Source organism: Hirundo rustica, chromosome 3 (assembly GCF_015227805.2).
Source record: "Hirundo rustica isolate bHirRus1 chromosome 3, bHirRus1.pri.v3, whole genome shotgun sequence".
Lineage (NCBI taxonomy): Eukaryota > Metazoa > Chordata > Aves > Passeriformes > Hirundinidae > Hirundo > Hirundo rustica.
The window spans coordinates 62,331,764-62,349,789 of NC_053452.1; the positions used below are offsets into that span (position 1 = coordinate 62,331,764).

Below are 18,026 nucleotides of genomic sequence, written 5' to 3' on the forward strand. Positions count from 1 at the left end.
AGAAGGTTCCTGTGATCTGGGATTTCAGTTTGTCTCACAAAAATTTAATTTGTTTTGATGAAGAGAACAGGATAATTATAAGACTTTTTTAAAAGAAATGAGAAACAAGTGTCTGCCTAGGTCTGTATGGGAAAAAGAAAAAAGCTCTATCTCCAAGCACAGCTCAGTGATTTCTAAGCACCACATCCCAGCAGATGCATAACTTCCAGTCAGGCTTGCTTGTGTGGTATTCTGTTACCTTTGGTATCTTGCCCAAGTATTTTGTTCCTTTAAAAACAGTACTCAGCAGGGATGCTATTCATAACCTGTGAGGGTGTGATTCTGACGTACTTGCTCTGGGCACACTGCAATTTCACAGGGAGCAGGATAAGCAGAGTTTGCTTCGATTTGTTTCTTTGAATATGAGAAAATAAAAATGAGAAAGAAATTATCTCTGTAGCAGAATCTGTTGTAGTAATTCTCTGAGTATGTCATGCCATAAACATGGAAAAAAGTGCATTTGAGAAGCGGCTGACTCTTAAACTTCATAAAATTAGATTTTAATTATGTATCAGCCATCAACAATCCACATGAGCCATTTGCTTCAGGAGAGTTACTCAAAATTGAATATAAACAGCCTGATGGTCAATAATAATGTATTCCAAAACATAGGTAATAAATAGGGAATGATTTCAAAGGAATAAAGCTCCATAAATATCTTATTGTGAAGAGATTTTGTGAGTAAAGATGCCTGGAAGGGATATATTTCAGTCACTGAAGTTTGTGTGTTACTTTGTGAATTTCTACTGAACGGTCTGAAAATTTACAAGGATACATAAAAGGAGTGACAGGATTGATGTCTGATTGGGAAGTAATAATGAAGGAATGGCAGCTGCAGTGAAAAAAGAGTATATCTGGAATATGTTTAAAGCAGAAACTAATTTAGCCGTCATAAAATAAAGACTGATCAGTTCTTTTGAATCTGTAAACATAATGCTGCTACTCTGATTTCATGGGGGCTTGAGAGTTCTTTCCTTATGTCAGAATCTTATTTTATTTTCCTTCATCTCTGTATGGATCGCAGCAGCTTTAGATTTGCATAGAGTCTTCAGGTAAAATTAGTCCCTTTGCAGTAAGGTGTATTTTAAAGGAAAAAAAACACCAAAAACAAACTAATGGCCAGCTTAAAAAAACAAAACAAAACAAAACAAAAAAACAAACACGCCCCCCCCCCCCCCCCCTCAACCTAACTACCTAACTAGAATGGAAACATAATAAAAAACCTGAGCTTCCAAACACAGAGAAAAAAATTTCTACAGAAAGGACATTAGTCCCAACATTCTGGTCTTAAGCACCTGAAACCCTTTTTTTAATTTTTTTTTTTTTTTTCCTCTCTTGGATCATTCTTTTCAAAGTTGTTCTTCGGTACCAAATCAGTTCCAGCAGTCAAAAACTATATATGTAAAGTAAATCAGGCTGAGGAAGGGCCCACATGCTGACAAGTAGTTGCTAACATTTCCCTTAGATGGTTTTGACCTGGGTCAGCTACCACTGCTTCAGTGCTTGGCCATGATTTGGGGTCTGGCCTGGGTCAGAGCTGGTTACTGATTGACAATTTGGATGTGATCCTGTTTGTTTGAAAGGAAGCTGTAGGGAAGCTAAGGCTGTATTGTCATCACAGCTGAAAGGAGATGGAGTTGTGAAGAGCCAGTTGGCATGAGGTCCTGAGAACAGTCTCTGACCATTTCATTTACTAGTGTAAAAACTAGGCAAAGGTTCTCTGACTTGGAATGGAGCCAGATGAGATGGCAAATGAGATGCAGAACAGCGAGTCCAGTCTGTTGCTGCCATGTGATTTCCTGCTGCTGGGAATTACTTGGCAAGGGGCAATCACCTGGCATGCCCAGTTGTCTGTGCAAGTAATGGACAGGGTGGGAACTGTGGACCAGGTAGTAGATGGTAACTTGTTGCCAGAGAAAATGGTTTGTGAGCATGAACTCGCCATAGGGCAGGCTGTAAAAAATGTATTTCTCTTGATACAGACTTTAGGGTATGACTTCCTTGAGAGATAAAGAAAGAAATTTTTTTATATTTCTTTGCTAAGAAGGCAATCTCTCTACTGACTTCACTAAGGTTGCCAAGATACAAGACCACATTAACAAATGGAAGAAAGTCAGGGAAATGCAGTATTCAAGGGGTTTTTAAAGGACCTCAGTCACAGAAAAATATTTTTATTTTTTGTACTTCCCAGTTTCAGTATTACTTTACTCAAACAGACATTCAAGTGTCCCTATATGCAATTTAGACACATGAGTATCAACTTGACTGCTCAATCAAAACAAAAAGTTGCCAGGTCACTTAAAAGTGTTAAAATGAGCTCCTTTGTTCAGGTGATCGTTAAATAGATCTATTATGTTACTTTTCAGAGTATCCTTAGACAGTATATAATCCACCCTGGTTCTTTTGTTGCTGTTTTGCCTAATTTTGGGGGTTTTTGAGGTTTTTAATAATACATTGTGCTTTTCAAGTATCAGCTCACAGTTTATTTTTACTCATTTTGTCATTTTTGTCAGGTCTCTGAAAAATTATTTTTTGTTTTAAGACACTATGTATGATTTCTTTAGATCTTAAAGGAAGAGATTGCATGATAGAGAGGACAAATTCAATATCTTTCTACTGGTACAAAAATATGAATAGCAAAATAGACGTAGGCTAAGATTCTCTAGATTTGGAGGAAATCCATATGACTTTGCAAAATTGCTTTCTGTTACTTGGAAGGCAGAACAGAGACATTTTCTAGGTGCTGAATGAGAGGTCTAGATACATGTTTTTGTATGGAATCAATGTACCCCAAATGTCATCATATTACTGGAAGTCCCACCAAGTGTTTGATGAGTCATAGTTGCACAAATCCTTTCTGTCCCTTATACCAATGTATTTAGTCCTGCTTAGGTGCACCCGTCCCTTCAAAGAAACACCTGAAATAACAGAGTATTTGCAATGTGCTGATACAGGTCAAAGATGAGCAGGTTTTAGATTGCAAAAAAAAGTTTCCATAACTCTTGTTGTTTAGTGTACACGGTCATTGCTGGCTTCAGTGCTATCTTTCTCTGAGCTTTTCAGAAATTCCACATGGAACAATTTTCTGTCTTTACATTCTCTGGATGTTCTAGCAAATCTACAATTTATAAAACCTTCAGAGAACTCTGTAGCCTGATAGATTTTTCAGTTATTCTGCACATGGAATTTCCCAATGTGTCCTTCAGGTGTTCCTGGTAGGAGTTTGGCTGAGCCTCACAGCTATAGGTAGTTTGTCCCGGCTTTAGGAGAGTAAATAGGAAGTAGCAGCATGGAAGGATGTGCTGTTCTGCATTTTGCCTGAACTCAGCTGTCAGTGTAAGGAAGGGAACCTTGTCCTGTCACAGTACAGATGGCTGCTCTGGATCATGTCATGGGCCCTCAGGGAGTGACCTCAGTGCAGTTTCCAGTGTAAATACAGGTGAAACAAATTGGCAAGACCTCAAATGGAGCACAGGCAGCAGAGACATATACAATAAAGCTATCACAGGAATTTCTAAATTTACTCTTCAATAATAATTGTTCATCACTTTTTTCAGAATAATGGTTCTGAGAATTTAGGTGACTGGCATAAATTACCCAGTACTTCCAGAATCCGAAACGCCAAGTGAAGCTAGATTGGCTTCTTTGTGTGCTGCTATGACTAGTATGCAGCTCCTGAAGGAGAGGTGATGCTGTTTGTTAACTAGTGGCACATAGAAGGGTACAAAAGATGTAGTAGGATACTCTGGCCTTTTCAGGGGGCTTGGTCCTTCTCCTTTAAAGCCATTTCATGGGGCTTGGTCCTTCTCCTTTAAAGCCATTTCATGGGGCTTGGTCCTTCTCCTTTAAAGCCATCTTCCCACGTCCTTCTCACTGCCCTCGCCCTCACTCAACCCCCCACCCCCAAATCAACCCAGCTTAATATTTTGTTGCAAGTGCTTTATAATCTCACTTGTGTTTGTCTGTGGTCCGCTTAGAAATAAAAGGATATGCAGTCCAGATTATCAGTCATGTTCAAGGTGATGAATCAGGTCTAAGGTTCAGCTGGAAAACCAATGAACAGGTTTATCAATAAAGTCCATGACTGGTGACGGGAGCAACTGTAGTGAGCTAAAGACAAACTCAGACTCACTGCATCTCACACAGCTGAAGCAGGACCTGAAGCATGGGCTGAGCAGAAATGGTGCTCCTGGGCCTCTGGGCAAGGTGTCTGGGGAGGCCCAGATCTATGCTTCTATCAAATATCTGGTAGGATGTACAGAAGAAGGAGGCAGACTCTTTTCAGTGATGTTCAGTGACAGGACAAGGTTAAACTTCTGTGTGAAGGTCCTCAAACACTGAACTCATTGCCTGTGGAGGATTCCATTCCTGAAGAAGTCCAAGACCGTCGGGTGTTTCTTTTGCGGGAGTTTAAATTCCCCGGCATTCAGGTGGTTTTAGAGTCCTGGCCCTCTGCAAAGCTCTGTGCCAAATGCAGGAAAAGACGGAGTCTTCAAGGTTACCTGCTTCATTTATTAGTTCTTATCTTACAATTTTCTCAGTGTCCAAAAGATGTTTGCCGCGGCTCGGACATCTGGTGACTCCCTCTGCCCCAGGGCTGTCCTTATCTTTTATACTAATTGCTACGTATTCTTTATTTACTATTTCATACCAATGTCTATCACTATTACTAAAAAGGTCATCTTTACTCTGACCCAATCCTCACTAACTACTTTGTGCCAACATCACTGCAGAAATGGAGTGAGGAGAGAAGAAAGAAGAAGAAGGAAACAACGCCCCAAATTCTCTATCTTGCCTCCATTCACTTCAATACAAGAAATCCAAACCCATTGTTTTTTCACCCTGTGATATACTAAACTACTATTTTTCACACTCTTGTGGCCTGCAATGCTTCCTGCAGTGCAAGAAGCCCTTCCCACGGACTGAGATCAAAGCCAGTGTCTCTCTGAGCTCTGGACTGGGGTCCCAGACCCCCCTGTCCAGGTCTCTGACCCTCCAGGGCAGCCAAAGGAATGCCCTGGACTCCAATACAAGACCACACAGGACATGGCCCTGAGAAGCTTGCTTCAGTTGTCTCTGCTCTGAGCAGATGGAACTGGACTAGATCTTCAGAGGTTGTGAGAGACTGGACTATTAAATGATTAATGACTCAAAACATTTGTCCATTTGTGGAGGTGCCAGGGTACTTTGTTGAGGCCAGTTGTGAGGGCTGGTCATAACAGAGGTCTCTTTCAGCCTCAGCTGTTCTGATCTGTTTTTGCTAATAACAAGCAGAATCTGTTTTCCCATTTTGAAGTGGAGCACACAAGGGGTAGAAAAGGTCACTTCTGGACAGGGAGAAAGGAAATGGTTTCCAGGTTGCTTCTGCTAAACAGGAGAGCTCAAGGTTTTTCCAAGGAGACTTTTTTCTGAGGCAAAACACAATGAACCAACAGGAGATCTGAGGCAGCTACGTGCTACCAAGCAGGGCATTTTTCCTTGGCACTGATATTGCACAGTGGTTTGTGCCTCTGCTCGTGTTCTGTGTCGTGCAGCTGTACACGTGTGTGTCTGTGTGCAGAGTACTGAACTGTCCATCGGGCACATACCTCACGTGCAGCGTGGGAGCGAGGCAGGAGGAACAAAGTGCAGCAAGGGAAGTATTGTACTCATACAGTGGCGGGGAAAGCTGCCCAACAAATGGCTTCTGTGTGACATTGCTCAAGGCAGCCAGCTGATTCTTCATAAACTGGCAGTGTGCTGGTTGTGCTTTACCTCTGAACTGCCCCGGATGGATATGTCACTTCAGGAAGCAGTGGTGTGTTCTGACCCTCTTCTTTTAGACACTGTCATCTTTTAGACCCTCTCATTTGCACACATTTGTAGCTGTATGCTATAGTGTATGTCACTTGACAGGGAGAATACCCAGATATAGGAGTGGCTGGGTTCTGGGATGCAGAAGCACCCGGCTTTTGGGGGGGTTTTTTGTTGGTTTTTGGTTTTTTGTTTGGTTTTTTTGTGTGTGTGTGTGTGATTGTTTGTTTGTTTGTTTGGGGTTTTTTGGGGTTTTTTTTGTTGTTGTTGTTGTTTTGGGGTTTTTTTGTGTTGGTTTTTTTTTGTTTGTTTGCTTGGTTTTGGGTTTTTTTGTTTTGGTTTGGTTTTTTGGGGGGGGGGGGTTGGTTGTTGTTGTTTGCTCTTTTTTTGGTTTTTGTTTGTTTGTGGGTTTTTTGTTTTGTTTTGTTTTTCCACTTCACTATCCGTAGTATCAAGAAATCCAACCTTCTGGCATTTGAGAAGTCCAGATTTTGGTAATGTTCCATAGTAAGAGTTCCAAGTATTGCATTTTTTTATTTTGAAGGGCAATGGATTAACCTCTTAGATGTGCAGGTGTGCCTTTTTGAAGTGCTTATTTCTGCTTAGATTTTTTGACCTATGATGTGATTTCCCCTCTTTCCCCCTCATTGCTAGTATTAACAACTGCATGTATATCAAGATGTGTAGAATAAAACCTGCAGGTATCAAGTCTGTTTTGCTTTGCCTTATCCTGCTTGCATGATTGTTTTAATTGACTTTGGCTAGCTTAGCAATGAATCCAGGTTAGGATAACAGAAAAGCCCTTTGCTTAGGTCACAGATGAGTACTTGCACATAGAAGGTATTTGCCATGCATCTGTTTCCATCAGCGTTGTCTGTAATGAGAGGACTCTACATCCCTGCAAAGCATGACTGATGATGACATCCAACAGCCCTGATTACCATCAGTCTTTTAAATTACATGCTGGTCTAAATTATTTTAAATTTACAGATGCTAGCAGTTTAAATCTTTGATTAAATGATTAATTAGAGGCACCAGTAACAGTCCTCCAGAGAGACTTGTGAACTGCAATATTGCCTTGCTCATATATATAGATGCACACAAAGGTTTATTTTTCTTGTGATGTGCTTCTAGGAGTATTGTTGCTCAGTTCCCAAAGTTTGGTCAAGTTTCATGTGTTCCAAAATTATGAGGGCAGAACTGTCTTATGTAATAAACCAATCTGGTCTTCTGAATAACGCAGGTCATAAAATACCCCAGCTATTTTATTCAAACTGATGCCTACTTTTCAGAAGAGGATGCTGGTCTGTGTTAAAAATTGACAGCTGATAACAGTCTACCACAGCTGTTCTTAACTGTCCCAGTAACAGGTAAAAATTTGCACCTCCCTTCTCATCTGAATTTGTTGAAATTTAGTTGCCAGGCAGGAAACATTCTTTCTTTCTGCTTTGCTAAATTCAAGAATCCAGCATCAATGTTTTGGTGTTTGATCATTTCTTTGTTTAAAATCTACATGCTTAGGATTGATGTCATTTAGCCATGTAAAAGTTAAGCATTTAACCTAGGTTAGGAATTTGACTTCCCTCAATGGAGAAAGGTAGGCACTACTTGGAAGTGAAGCTTTCCACTTGTATGAGGCTGGTTTGATTCTGTGGAGAGGCACATTGTTTCTAGTTACTGCACAGTGAACCTCAGTTTTGATACCTACATCCCATATTAATAAACCTTTTGGTCACAAAATTACATGTCAATGTAATTTCAGGTGATCATTGTCAATGACCCTGCAGGTTTTTTTCAGAGATGTGGCTTTTCAAGAGATCTACTCCATTCTCTAGACAGTTCTCCTGTTGTCTTAGCATGGCTTTTACTCCTTGTTCTTACATCTGTGTCTTCATATTTAGTCATATTAAAACTGATATTATTTGATATCAGTTTAGGTTTGTATCACTGACCTTCCCTTTTAATATTTAGTGTTTCTCCAACCTTTACCCTGCAGTCCAATGTTATTTTATGGGTCTTCTTTCCAGTTAGTAAGAAAAAATGTTAATTAGAGTAAGACCTAGAATTGATTCTTTCATAGCCCCATTAGGGCTGCTGAGGTATTAATTTGCAGGTAATTTGCTGGTTCGCTGACATTTATGATAAATGCTGAAGAGTCAAATATTTGTTCATGATAGCTAATTAAAAATACATTCCAGTGATCAAATATTTATAATGAGTGGAAGACTATCAAGCTTCTTTTCAGAATGAGATTTTCACATTTCTAGCAAAGGGAACATTGAAATAATAGTTTTAGGTCAACCTCTACGTTAAGGTTTTATGTTAGCCTAAGAGTCACAGCCCCTTCCCTTGCTGGGAATAAGCATTTCCCATAAGAAGCTGAGCAAGTTTCAGTGAGGGGGAAGAGTCATTATGTAGGAGTACAGGACATGGGGATCCAGTGACGGGTCTTAGGAGCTTCTTGAAGTTAGTGAAGCAGCTGGACTCTAGCCATGGCTGCAGTATCCTCCCTTCCCTCATCTTCATCTTTGCATTGTTGAAATACCAGGGGAAGTATTGGATGCAGGCTTAGGTTGTCTCAGATGAGAGTGGTACCAGAGTGAGAAAGTAGGTGTGGGGCTGTCCGTACTTATAAAACACCTTCATTCCATTTCAGCTCTTAGCCTTCATGGTTGATTTTTTCTAGAGCACCTTCTTTACATGAACTGCTCATCAAAATGTGTTTAATTTGTGTCTGGATCACACTGGAATACCTTCAGAAAATAATACAAGGATAAGAATAAGTAAACAGAAGATATTTTTCAGCCAATTTACAAAGAGTTAGCTTTACAAAAGAGCTTCCCCAAGTAAACACAGACGAGAGAAGAGACCAAGAGTAACAAGAAGACTCCTCCTTATAGTCAGAGGACAGAGTAGTGATTGCTGAGAAGTAATAGCTGGATTTCTTTCCCCTGTTAACAGAAAATCTTCTGGTCACTGCTCAGGCTTTAAGACCAAATGCTGATTCCAGAATTTTTCCTACATGAATTCATCTTCAATTATTGCATCCTTTCAAATGAACTCTAAAATCTGATTTTTTGGTGGCATGTTCCCGTAACTGGAAGTGTGTCAGAGGGCAAGCTTCTAAGCTCCTTTCTCTGCTGTGCACCTACAAATGCACATGGATGTGCCTGTGTCTGATGCCATCCCACCCTGTGAATCCACGTGAGGGACTGTGAGTGTTGTCTGGGCATTTAATGCGACTCTTGAGCATCAAATGAGCATGAACACCAATGGACATGTGTGATCAGCCCACAACTTTGCAGAACAGGCTTCTCTATATATTTCCAACATGCAGTGTAAAAGTGTACACTATGTGCAGAATCATTCTTATTTTCTTCTCATTGTTTTTAATTTTGACACAATTTTTTTTTTTTTTTTTTTTTTTTTGAGGGGTGGTGTGGGGGTGCTATTGTAGCTACGCTTAGTTAATATATATGCATTTGTGTAACCAAGGCAATGAACCTAATCTGATTGCTGGCACTTTCCCATTCTCATGAAAATCTATTTGAAATCTCTTCTGACTTATGCTTCTAAGAAGACTTAAAAACTCTACATGTAGTACTAGGTGAGAGAAAAAACACTTTATATTTGAGAAATCTCATATGTATTTAATTCATAATTCCCATATACATATCTGTGCCTGTGATTATTGCCATTGTTATGGGGTAGTGGTTTTAACTGTATTGACATGCTGTCTGTCATGCTGTCAGTCCCAGATAAAGGTTGGAGCTGTGCATTATACTAGACATTGTGCAAACCCTGACAAAAAGACTGAATCTCTTCTTTCAGAACAGACAAATAGCAGAGCTGGCAACTAAACAACAATTTAGGAAGCCCTAGAAAAAGCTTAACTAGCATCACTACGCAGTACAATAACTTATCCCTGCAGTTGTACTTCAAAATATTCATGATGTTCTGAGATCTTCTTTTGCATTTCAGGATTAGGGAGCCAAGTGTAAGATTATTGTGATTTCTGCATCTATAACAAAGCCTAGTTGGACAGCATTGGGGAAATAACCATGTCTAGCTCTCCCATGTTTTGAAAGGTTCAAATGGCAGAAGAGCTCTTCCTCCTCAGAGGAATTGTTTTCACTGTTTTGTATTAGCCTGGTGGATGAAGGAGTGTGTAATCACAGAAAGCAAAGTATCAGTTTAGATGGCTATTTGATCGGGATGTAAGTGAGAGCTTTGAAAAGGCAGCTTTCATCTTCTGTCATTTTTTTTGAATAAGGAAAAGAAAGAAACAAATGTAATGCAAGCATAAATATGCAGCTTCAGTTATGCACTGCAAAGAATGCTTTTACCTAGTTATACCACAAGAGTTACTATGATATGCTCTAACAATGTGGTTTTAGTTCAAACTGTGAAAGGTTTCTCTAGATAAAGGGTAAATATTGCATATATTTTTCCCTTCTTTCTATTTTTTCTTATTTAATTGATAAATAAATAATGGTAAAGGATCTGAAAGTGATAACTGAAATAACTCCTAAATAAATGCAAATGACATAATACAAATATTAGAGGTCAACTTCTCTTTTCTCTTCTACAATATGAAGTCATTCAACTACATGAGAACTATTTTTCTCTCTCTAGTGAAGTAGTAAAAATTGCTTCCATTTTGTATTGCTCCTCAGCAATGTTTTTGAAATAAACCAGTTTAAGTATGAAGAGGGCATTGGTACAGTTAATGGGGATATGCTTTGTGTTTGCTTTGTGGTCAGGTATGCTGTGCTTTTTGCATCTCAGTTATCCTCTGCTTTTTCATTTGTGACTTAATTTTGCAAGCAAGTAGAATACAGAAATCCTCAAGACTTCTGCTCTTGAATGGTGGTGGAAGGAGTGAAGTATTGAAGCATTCTGTGTACTTGTGCCAACGACAGACAAAGCTAGGGTCTTGAGCTGGCAAATTGCACTAAGAGTTGCAGAATAAGGAAGACATTTTAAAAATAAAGATTTTTTTTTTTTGTCAGATAATATAAATTTTCAATTTGCCAACATGGATAGTGTCAATTTAGTTTTTACTACATTAGACCCAGTGTCAGAAAACTAAAAAAATCTGTCTTGTGTTTCATTTGATCCAGCTCCATGAGTTACACAGCCATATTGACTAAAGGGAAAATGCAGAGACAGGCTTAGGGCAAATTTGCATTTCCCTGGTCATAGTCACTCCATGCCACACAGAGGCAAGTTTGTGCAGCCCAAAAATTGTTCCATATTCATTGGCTTTTCAAGACTGTAAAGATGGTGTTGGTCTGATTTTTGAAAGCTCTGCAGACGTGTCACAGCATCTGGGAGTCAGCTAACCATTGCCCAGTACAGAACAGTTTTGTGCAGATGAGGAGGTTTGTGGTAGCTGTGGAGATTTGAGGAGCTGCACACACTTTGCCCTGTTCTTTGAGGAGGGAGGAAGGCTGTTATGGAGCCCCCGTGCATGCACGGATCCCTTGATGTGTCAGGAATTCCTCCCAATTTTTACTTAACATATCTCTAGATCAGGCTTGAAATAATCAAACCTAAGCATCTTGAAAGAACTTGGTAGGTTTTGCTTAAGGATTTTTTATTAATTGCTGGGATATTTCTTTTAGCTTAGAACCAGATAGGAAGAATTTGAGTATTAAATATTATAGTATTATAATATTATAGCTTTCCTGCTCCACGGAGTGTGATGCAATTACCTCTGTATTGTGTTATTCTCAGATTTATTGTGTGATTCTTAGATTTCAGGTCTCTTTCCATCTGAGAAGCACTGAGCATGACAGGTGATGTTAGGACTGCACATTTGGCTTGCAATTTAGGTCTGGCAAGAGAAGGATTATGCCATCTTGAGAAGTGCTTAGCATCTCCAGCAAGACATTGGATAAACTCCAGTGAAGGTCGCTGGAGAATTGATGCTGCTGAGCCCTGCAACAGAATTGCCCTTTGTGTGTGATCTGGTTTGCATCTAATACAAACCTCATCTGCAGCCTTATCTAGGCTGTGGATACTGAATAGGATTTTTTTAATAATATGGGAAAAAATTATCTGAGCCCACAAACTGTCCTTCACAACAAACTCTCAAAACCAATTCTAGCATATGAAGGGCAGATTTTTTGCTACAGTTGAGAAAGCAGCAGAGGTGGTTTTAGTGACAAGCAATGTGCAGACAATTTTAGTAGCATCCAGTCTCAGTTTAGTATGAAGATTTCCATGCAGGAGTCTGAGTTGCTATTTTTTGTTTCTGGCATATGTTAGTTTGAACATTTTTTTCCTTTTTCCATTTTGCTGCAGTGAATTTCATTACTTATTTCATTAGCAGCAATAATATTCTCATGTTGAAAATTGAACTGGAAGACTGCAGTAATACAAGGCTTGAGAGAATTGATAGAGTAGCCACTGTAAATTGTGAAATGCACATCTTAAAGAAACTGTCAAAAATTTAGTATTTATGGCAAAAAATTAATATTTATATCAGAATATACTTCTTGATATGTGGCATTCTTTGTTTAGTATGATATCGCCATTGCCTCAGTGCCCTGACATGATGTTGTGGGACACTGTGATTGTGAGGGTGTTATCTGTCAGCTGAGATGTGTGAGATCTTAACCTCCAGTGGTCAGGAATTGTCTCATGGTAGTTTTCATATGAAAAGAGATCATACCAATTCCAGCTGGGCCTAATCTGCTTACCCACATCATCCTACTAATTGAATTGTGCATGTTCTTCATCGCTTTCTGCTATAAATTTTTTGCTAAATGCTGGGATTTTGTTGGTGGACAATACAAGCTCTGGAGGGTTGGTTGTAATTCAAGTAGAGCAGAATAGAAAGTAGTGCCTAATCTTTACATAGCCACAAATACTGTTGTAATTAGGATGTTGCTATCTTGACTACTAAAAGGAACACCAAAAATATAGAACAAGAAAGGAGAAAACCAGGTGTTTTTTGTTTCACATCAAACCTAGAAAAGTACATTTTCTTAACTCTTATGTTCTGTAAAGTCGTAGGTTACAAAAGAAGTTTCAGCCTAGCATTCCAGAACTTCCTTATTTCTGGAGAGAAGCTGAGCTCAACAGGGTGAACAAAAGGCATTTAGGTAATAAAGCAGATATATAGTTTAACTATAGCTTATTTATTTATTTGTTTGTTTAATATTATTATTATCAGTGGGTGGTATTGGCATAAATATTGGGCAAGGAAAAGTTTACAGTGTAAACTAATTTGAAAAGGATTTTTTTCAAAGTGGTGATAGATAGTGGTATAATTAATGGTGATACAGAGGAAGAACTCCTGCAACCTACTTTGAAAGTTTAGGGCTTTATAAACTTTCCAATTCTAAAAGCAAACAACAAAATTCTTCCAAAAAATCCATGCACCATTTCTACAGCAGGATAAATTGTAGGTGACTGGAAAAGAACCATTTTGTTTGTAGACTTACAAACAACTTGCTGGGCTTATACTTAAAGGGAAAAATGAGTGAATTGAACTGTTTTCATGTCTTTTCTGGATTCCATTAAAAGCCTGTGTTTTACAGCTATCCAGCTATGATCTTTGATTTGTTTTATTGTTTGGTCTACTGAGAGCATTAAATGTTTCTGCAGGAGACATAAAAATTTGATTTACATGGGAGTGTTTCTATGGCATTAACTTTTCCTTTTGAGTGAGCAGTCCATGAGTGTAGGAATTTTTAATGGAGTTGATCTGCAGAAGAAAGAGGATGATTAGCACCAGCAGGCAAATGGTGCATAGGATTGTTATATGCAACATACAGACTCGCTGTACTCTGTTTCTTGAGGATTATGAACATATACTAATTCCCAGTCTGTGGAACTGAATGGCTTTTAGATGGAGCTGGATTCTCTCTCAGCTGATGCAGGGAAATGTATGTTTCTCAAAGGATTTTTGTATCAGAGTGTAACCTCAGAGGGAGATGGTGTTGGGGCTCACTGAGGAGATCACTGTCCTGCCTTGGGACCTACAGTTTACCTGGGGAACACAAAAGCTGGGAACAGCTGCAATAGGGGTGTTATATACTAACGTTCACTCGCCTGGCTCCCGCTGTTTCCTTGAGGATCAGCATTGAGTGTTGCCAGTGGGATGGTGGCAGTGGTTTTCCACTGCTGCTGCTTTTCCATAACGAAGTTTCTGCTGTCAGCAGCTCCAAGATTTTTCTTTACTAGTAAGTATAACAAGGCAAACAAACAACAACAACAACCACAGCATTAATAATAAACAGAACCAAGAACCCTGAGGGGCTTTGTCTCACAAATCCCGGGCAGTCTGATCCCTTGGGATCCCAGGAGCACCAAACCAAAGCGGTGGAAACTCGGGGCTGACGGCTGGAAGCGGTGGGGTGTCCCGGCAGGCAGGGGGTGTCCCGGCAGGCAAAGTGAGCGGTGCTGGGGAAGCCGCGGCGGCTGGACCGGGGCTGACCCAGCTCCAGCAGGGCAGGCGAGGGGCTCTGAATTCCTGAGCGTTCCAGCCGAGGATGGAATTCCCAGGACCGGACCCTCCGTTAACAGTGGACTCCACGCAGCCAGCAGTCGCCCCACCGGCCTCTCTGATGCCAAGAGCAGGAGGAGGGCACCCTTAGCTCCCGGAGCCCCCTGAGCCTTTCCCTCCCCTAAACTTAAGTGATCTTCCCCCACCCTCGACGTTTCTTTTGTGTGGGTCAAGTACCCTTTAAGCATCATTATTTAGTCTCTTAGCAACTTACGGGGGGGGGGGGGGGGGGGGGAATTCTATAGGGAAAGAAAAAAAAAAATAAAAACTAAACCTAACCCCCAACAATTAGTCTTAAAATGTGTTGAATAAAATCGGTAACAGACTGATTAAATGAAAACCTTATTTGTGTGCCATTGCTGTTTCATTTTTGGGTGATGGCATCTTTCCTCTATATTTGGTATGTCAAAAATTATGAGAAATTTATTCCTTTGTAATTGTATTTGATTTACTATAGTTTAAAATTAGTGTTATACAAATTATATACATCTTTAGTATACTTTTAGTAAACTTCAATGCATGTCCTTTTGTTGTAATTGCAGCAATCACTGAAAAGGAGAGGAAGCAAAGACCTACCAAAATCGGAAAAAAAGTCACAGCAGACACCAACAGAGGTATGTTGCAGTAACTGTAGCATTGGTTCTTATGTGGAGACTACAGGGAACTATGGAAATGGGGTACATGGTTTACATATTTGCACTGGGCTTTCTTTTTTCTCTGCCCTTTGTTTTCCTGTGTGCTGTGAAATGGAAGAGCTCTTACCCCAGATCTGCAGTCATACACTACTAATCTCAAGGACCACCTGAACAAACTTGGTGCTGCAACAGAACCCATCAGCTTTCACCTACTTTGTATTTTAGGCAAAGTAAATGGCAGCAGCAGTGAAACAAGATTTATAGGGTCTATTTTGCTGACTTCAGGATTTTGGAATACTGTAAATTCTGATGATATTGCAAGCATAGAAAATACAAGGTTTTTTACAAGTGCCCCTTTTCCCAACCCCCCAAGGTATTTCTGGGGACTGCAAAAATTTTAGTCACAAGTAAAATAGTATTTTCCCCTCTTTTTAATTTATTGATCAATGCAAAAAATATTGCAGGAAAATATCTTAGTATCTAAAGCCATGTAGCCGTGATTGCTAATCTTGTAAGTTAAGCAATCCACTGGAGGTCTCCTGTTTGACTTCAAGTTTCTTCAAATACTGCTTTTTTTTTTTTGCCCCAAGGATGACAATGAAGACCTGAAATGCCAGCTACAGTTTGTCAAAGAAGAAGCAGCCTTGATGAGGAAGAAAATGGCTAAAATTGATAAAGAGAAAGACAGATTTGAACATGAGCTGCAAAAATACAGATCATTTTATGGGGATTTGGACAGTCCCTTGCCAAAAGGTGAAGCAGGTGGGCCACCTACCACAAGAGAAGCTGAACTCAAGCTTCGATTGAGGCTTGTGGAGGAGGAAGCTAACATTCTTGGGAGAAAAATAGTGGAATTAGAAGTAGAAAATAGAGGACTGAAAGCAGAACTTGATGATTTAAGAGGAGACGATTTCTCAGGGACCACTAACCCGCTCCTGGGAGAGCAGAATGAATCCCTGTCAGAATTACGACAACATTTGCAGCTAGTAGAAGATGAAACAGAATTACTGAGGAGAAATGTAGCTGATTTAGAAGAACAAAACAAACGCATAACAGCTGAGCTGAACAAATACAAGTACAAGTCTGGGGCCCATGAGAGCTCTAGGCACCATGATAATGCCAAGACAGAAGCATTACAGGAGGAGCTAAAAGCTGCACGGATGCAGATCAACGAGCTGAGTGGCAAAGTCATGCAGCTCCAGTATGAGAACAGAGTCTTAATGTCCAACATGCAGCGCTACGACTTGGCCTCTCATCTGGGTATCCGTGGCAGCCCCAGAGACAGTGATGCGGAAAGCGATGCAGGAAAAAAGGAGAGCGATGATGATTCCCGCCCCCCTCACCGCAAAAGGGAAGGTCCCATTGGCGGGGAAAGCGATTCCGAAGAGGTGCGCAACATTCGGTGCCTGACACCCACGAGGTCTTTTTATCCAACGCCGTCTGGGTGGCAGAAAAGCTTCACCGACAGGCAGCAGATGAAGGACATTCGCTCTGAAGCGGAGCGGCTGGGCAAGACAATAGATCGCTTAATTTCCGACACGAGCACCATCATCACAGAGGCAAGAATTTACGTAGCTAATGGGGACCTCTTTGGACTGATGGACGAGGAAGACGACGGCAGCAGAATACGTGAGCACGAGCTTCTGTACCGGATCAATGCGCAGATGAAGGCCTTCAGGAAAGAGCTCCAGGCTTTCATCGACAGACTCGAAGTTCCGAAGTCTTCGGACGATCGCAGTGCAGATGAACCTTTGTCAGTGAGTCAGGTAGACTTTTACTTATTACGGCCTACAGGTAAAAAGGCTCTGCCAAGCAAATTAAACCTCAGATTGGATTTTTGGCACAAAAATAAAATTCTTTATTCTTGGCAGTGGACAAAAATCACCGTTTCTTATATTACTTAAGATCCTCATTTGGCCATATGAGAACATTCTATCAATAGCGTTGTTTGCGAACAGTGAATGAATCTGGTCTCCTGGAAACTAAAATTATGCTCTAGGAGGTAGAACATTTTACTCCTTTCTGGCTTTGCAATTGCATTTGTCAGAGTTAGGCCTTCATTGCCACTAAAGGCAGTGCAAACAGTATTTTTGGTACATATGAACATGATTCATAAATGGATATGATTGTTCTCTAAGTAGATGGGTTCCTGTTGAATGAATAAAAGGAAAATTTTATTAATTTTAAGCAGGAGGAAATACTAAATTTCAAAAATGGCAAACCACAGATTAAAAGAAACCATGCAAATCTACTTTATGGAGTCACAGAGCTACACAGTATATTGTAATTGCTGTAATAGATTGCATCTTGTTGAAGACCTGTTAATCACTGCTTGCATGCAGCAGTAACAAGCATCTTTGTTGTGGTTTGTTTTTGTGCAGAGTTGTTTCAGAGAGGTTTTGGGGAGCAAACTCCTTGCTGACTCAAGATTTTTTGCCATGAAAAATGAAAATTACCTATCCTTATCTTAACATGCAATCCTATAATTGGCATATCTTGTTATTGCTAATGAAGTTATCCAATGTTTTGTAAGTCTCTTGCTGTGTTAATTTACTTTGTGCTGTCTTGCTAGTTTACAGTCGAAGTAGTTGCCAGGTGAAGCTGAAAGTTATTCTTATTCCTATGCTGACTAATTAGTCTTTTGTTTCCTTGTATCAGAAAGTCACAGACGCAGTGAGTTTAAAGCTAATCAATTACTATACATGTATTGCATGAAATCAAAGAGAGACGGCATTTAGCATGCTCACTTTCTGATCTAGCAGTAGTTCTGAGCTTGTAGAGCTCCCATTAGCTTAAAGGCAGAGCACTGCATGGACTTACACAAATTTAAAACAAATTAGTATTTTCGCTAAACAAAAAACAACAGTTGAACATTTAACAATTGGACATTTCAGGGCTTGACCATGCAGAGCTCCTACTGAAGTAAATGGGAGATGGGCACTTGGTCCCTCCACAAGCATAGTCTAATTCACTGTTTATTTTGTTGAAACTTTGGACTTGCTATTCCATTAATTGACTGTTCTCTTTGTCTTTGTATTTAC

The 18,026-nt window shown here is 40.0% G+C and overlaps 1 protein-coding gene across 1 annotated transcript in view; it reads left to right on the forward strand.

Annotated features, from left to right (window-relative positions):
* The window catches only part of SOGA3 (SOGA family member 3), a 40,456-nt gene extending 22,450 nt beyond the window's left edge, over nucleotides 1–18,006 (forward strand). Inside the window, 3 exon segments of the mRNA XM_058419690.1 lie at nucleotides 14,893–14,964; nucleotides 15,576–16,751; nucleotides 17,367–18,006. Of these exon segments, the coding sequence (XP_058275673.1) occupies nucleotides 14,893–14,964; nucleotides 15,576–16,751; nucleotides 17,367–17,456 (1,338 nt within the window). The 3' untranslated portion in view covers nucleotides 17,457–18,006.
* The last annotated feature ends 20 nt before the right edge of the window (nucleotides 18,007–18,026 follow it).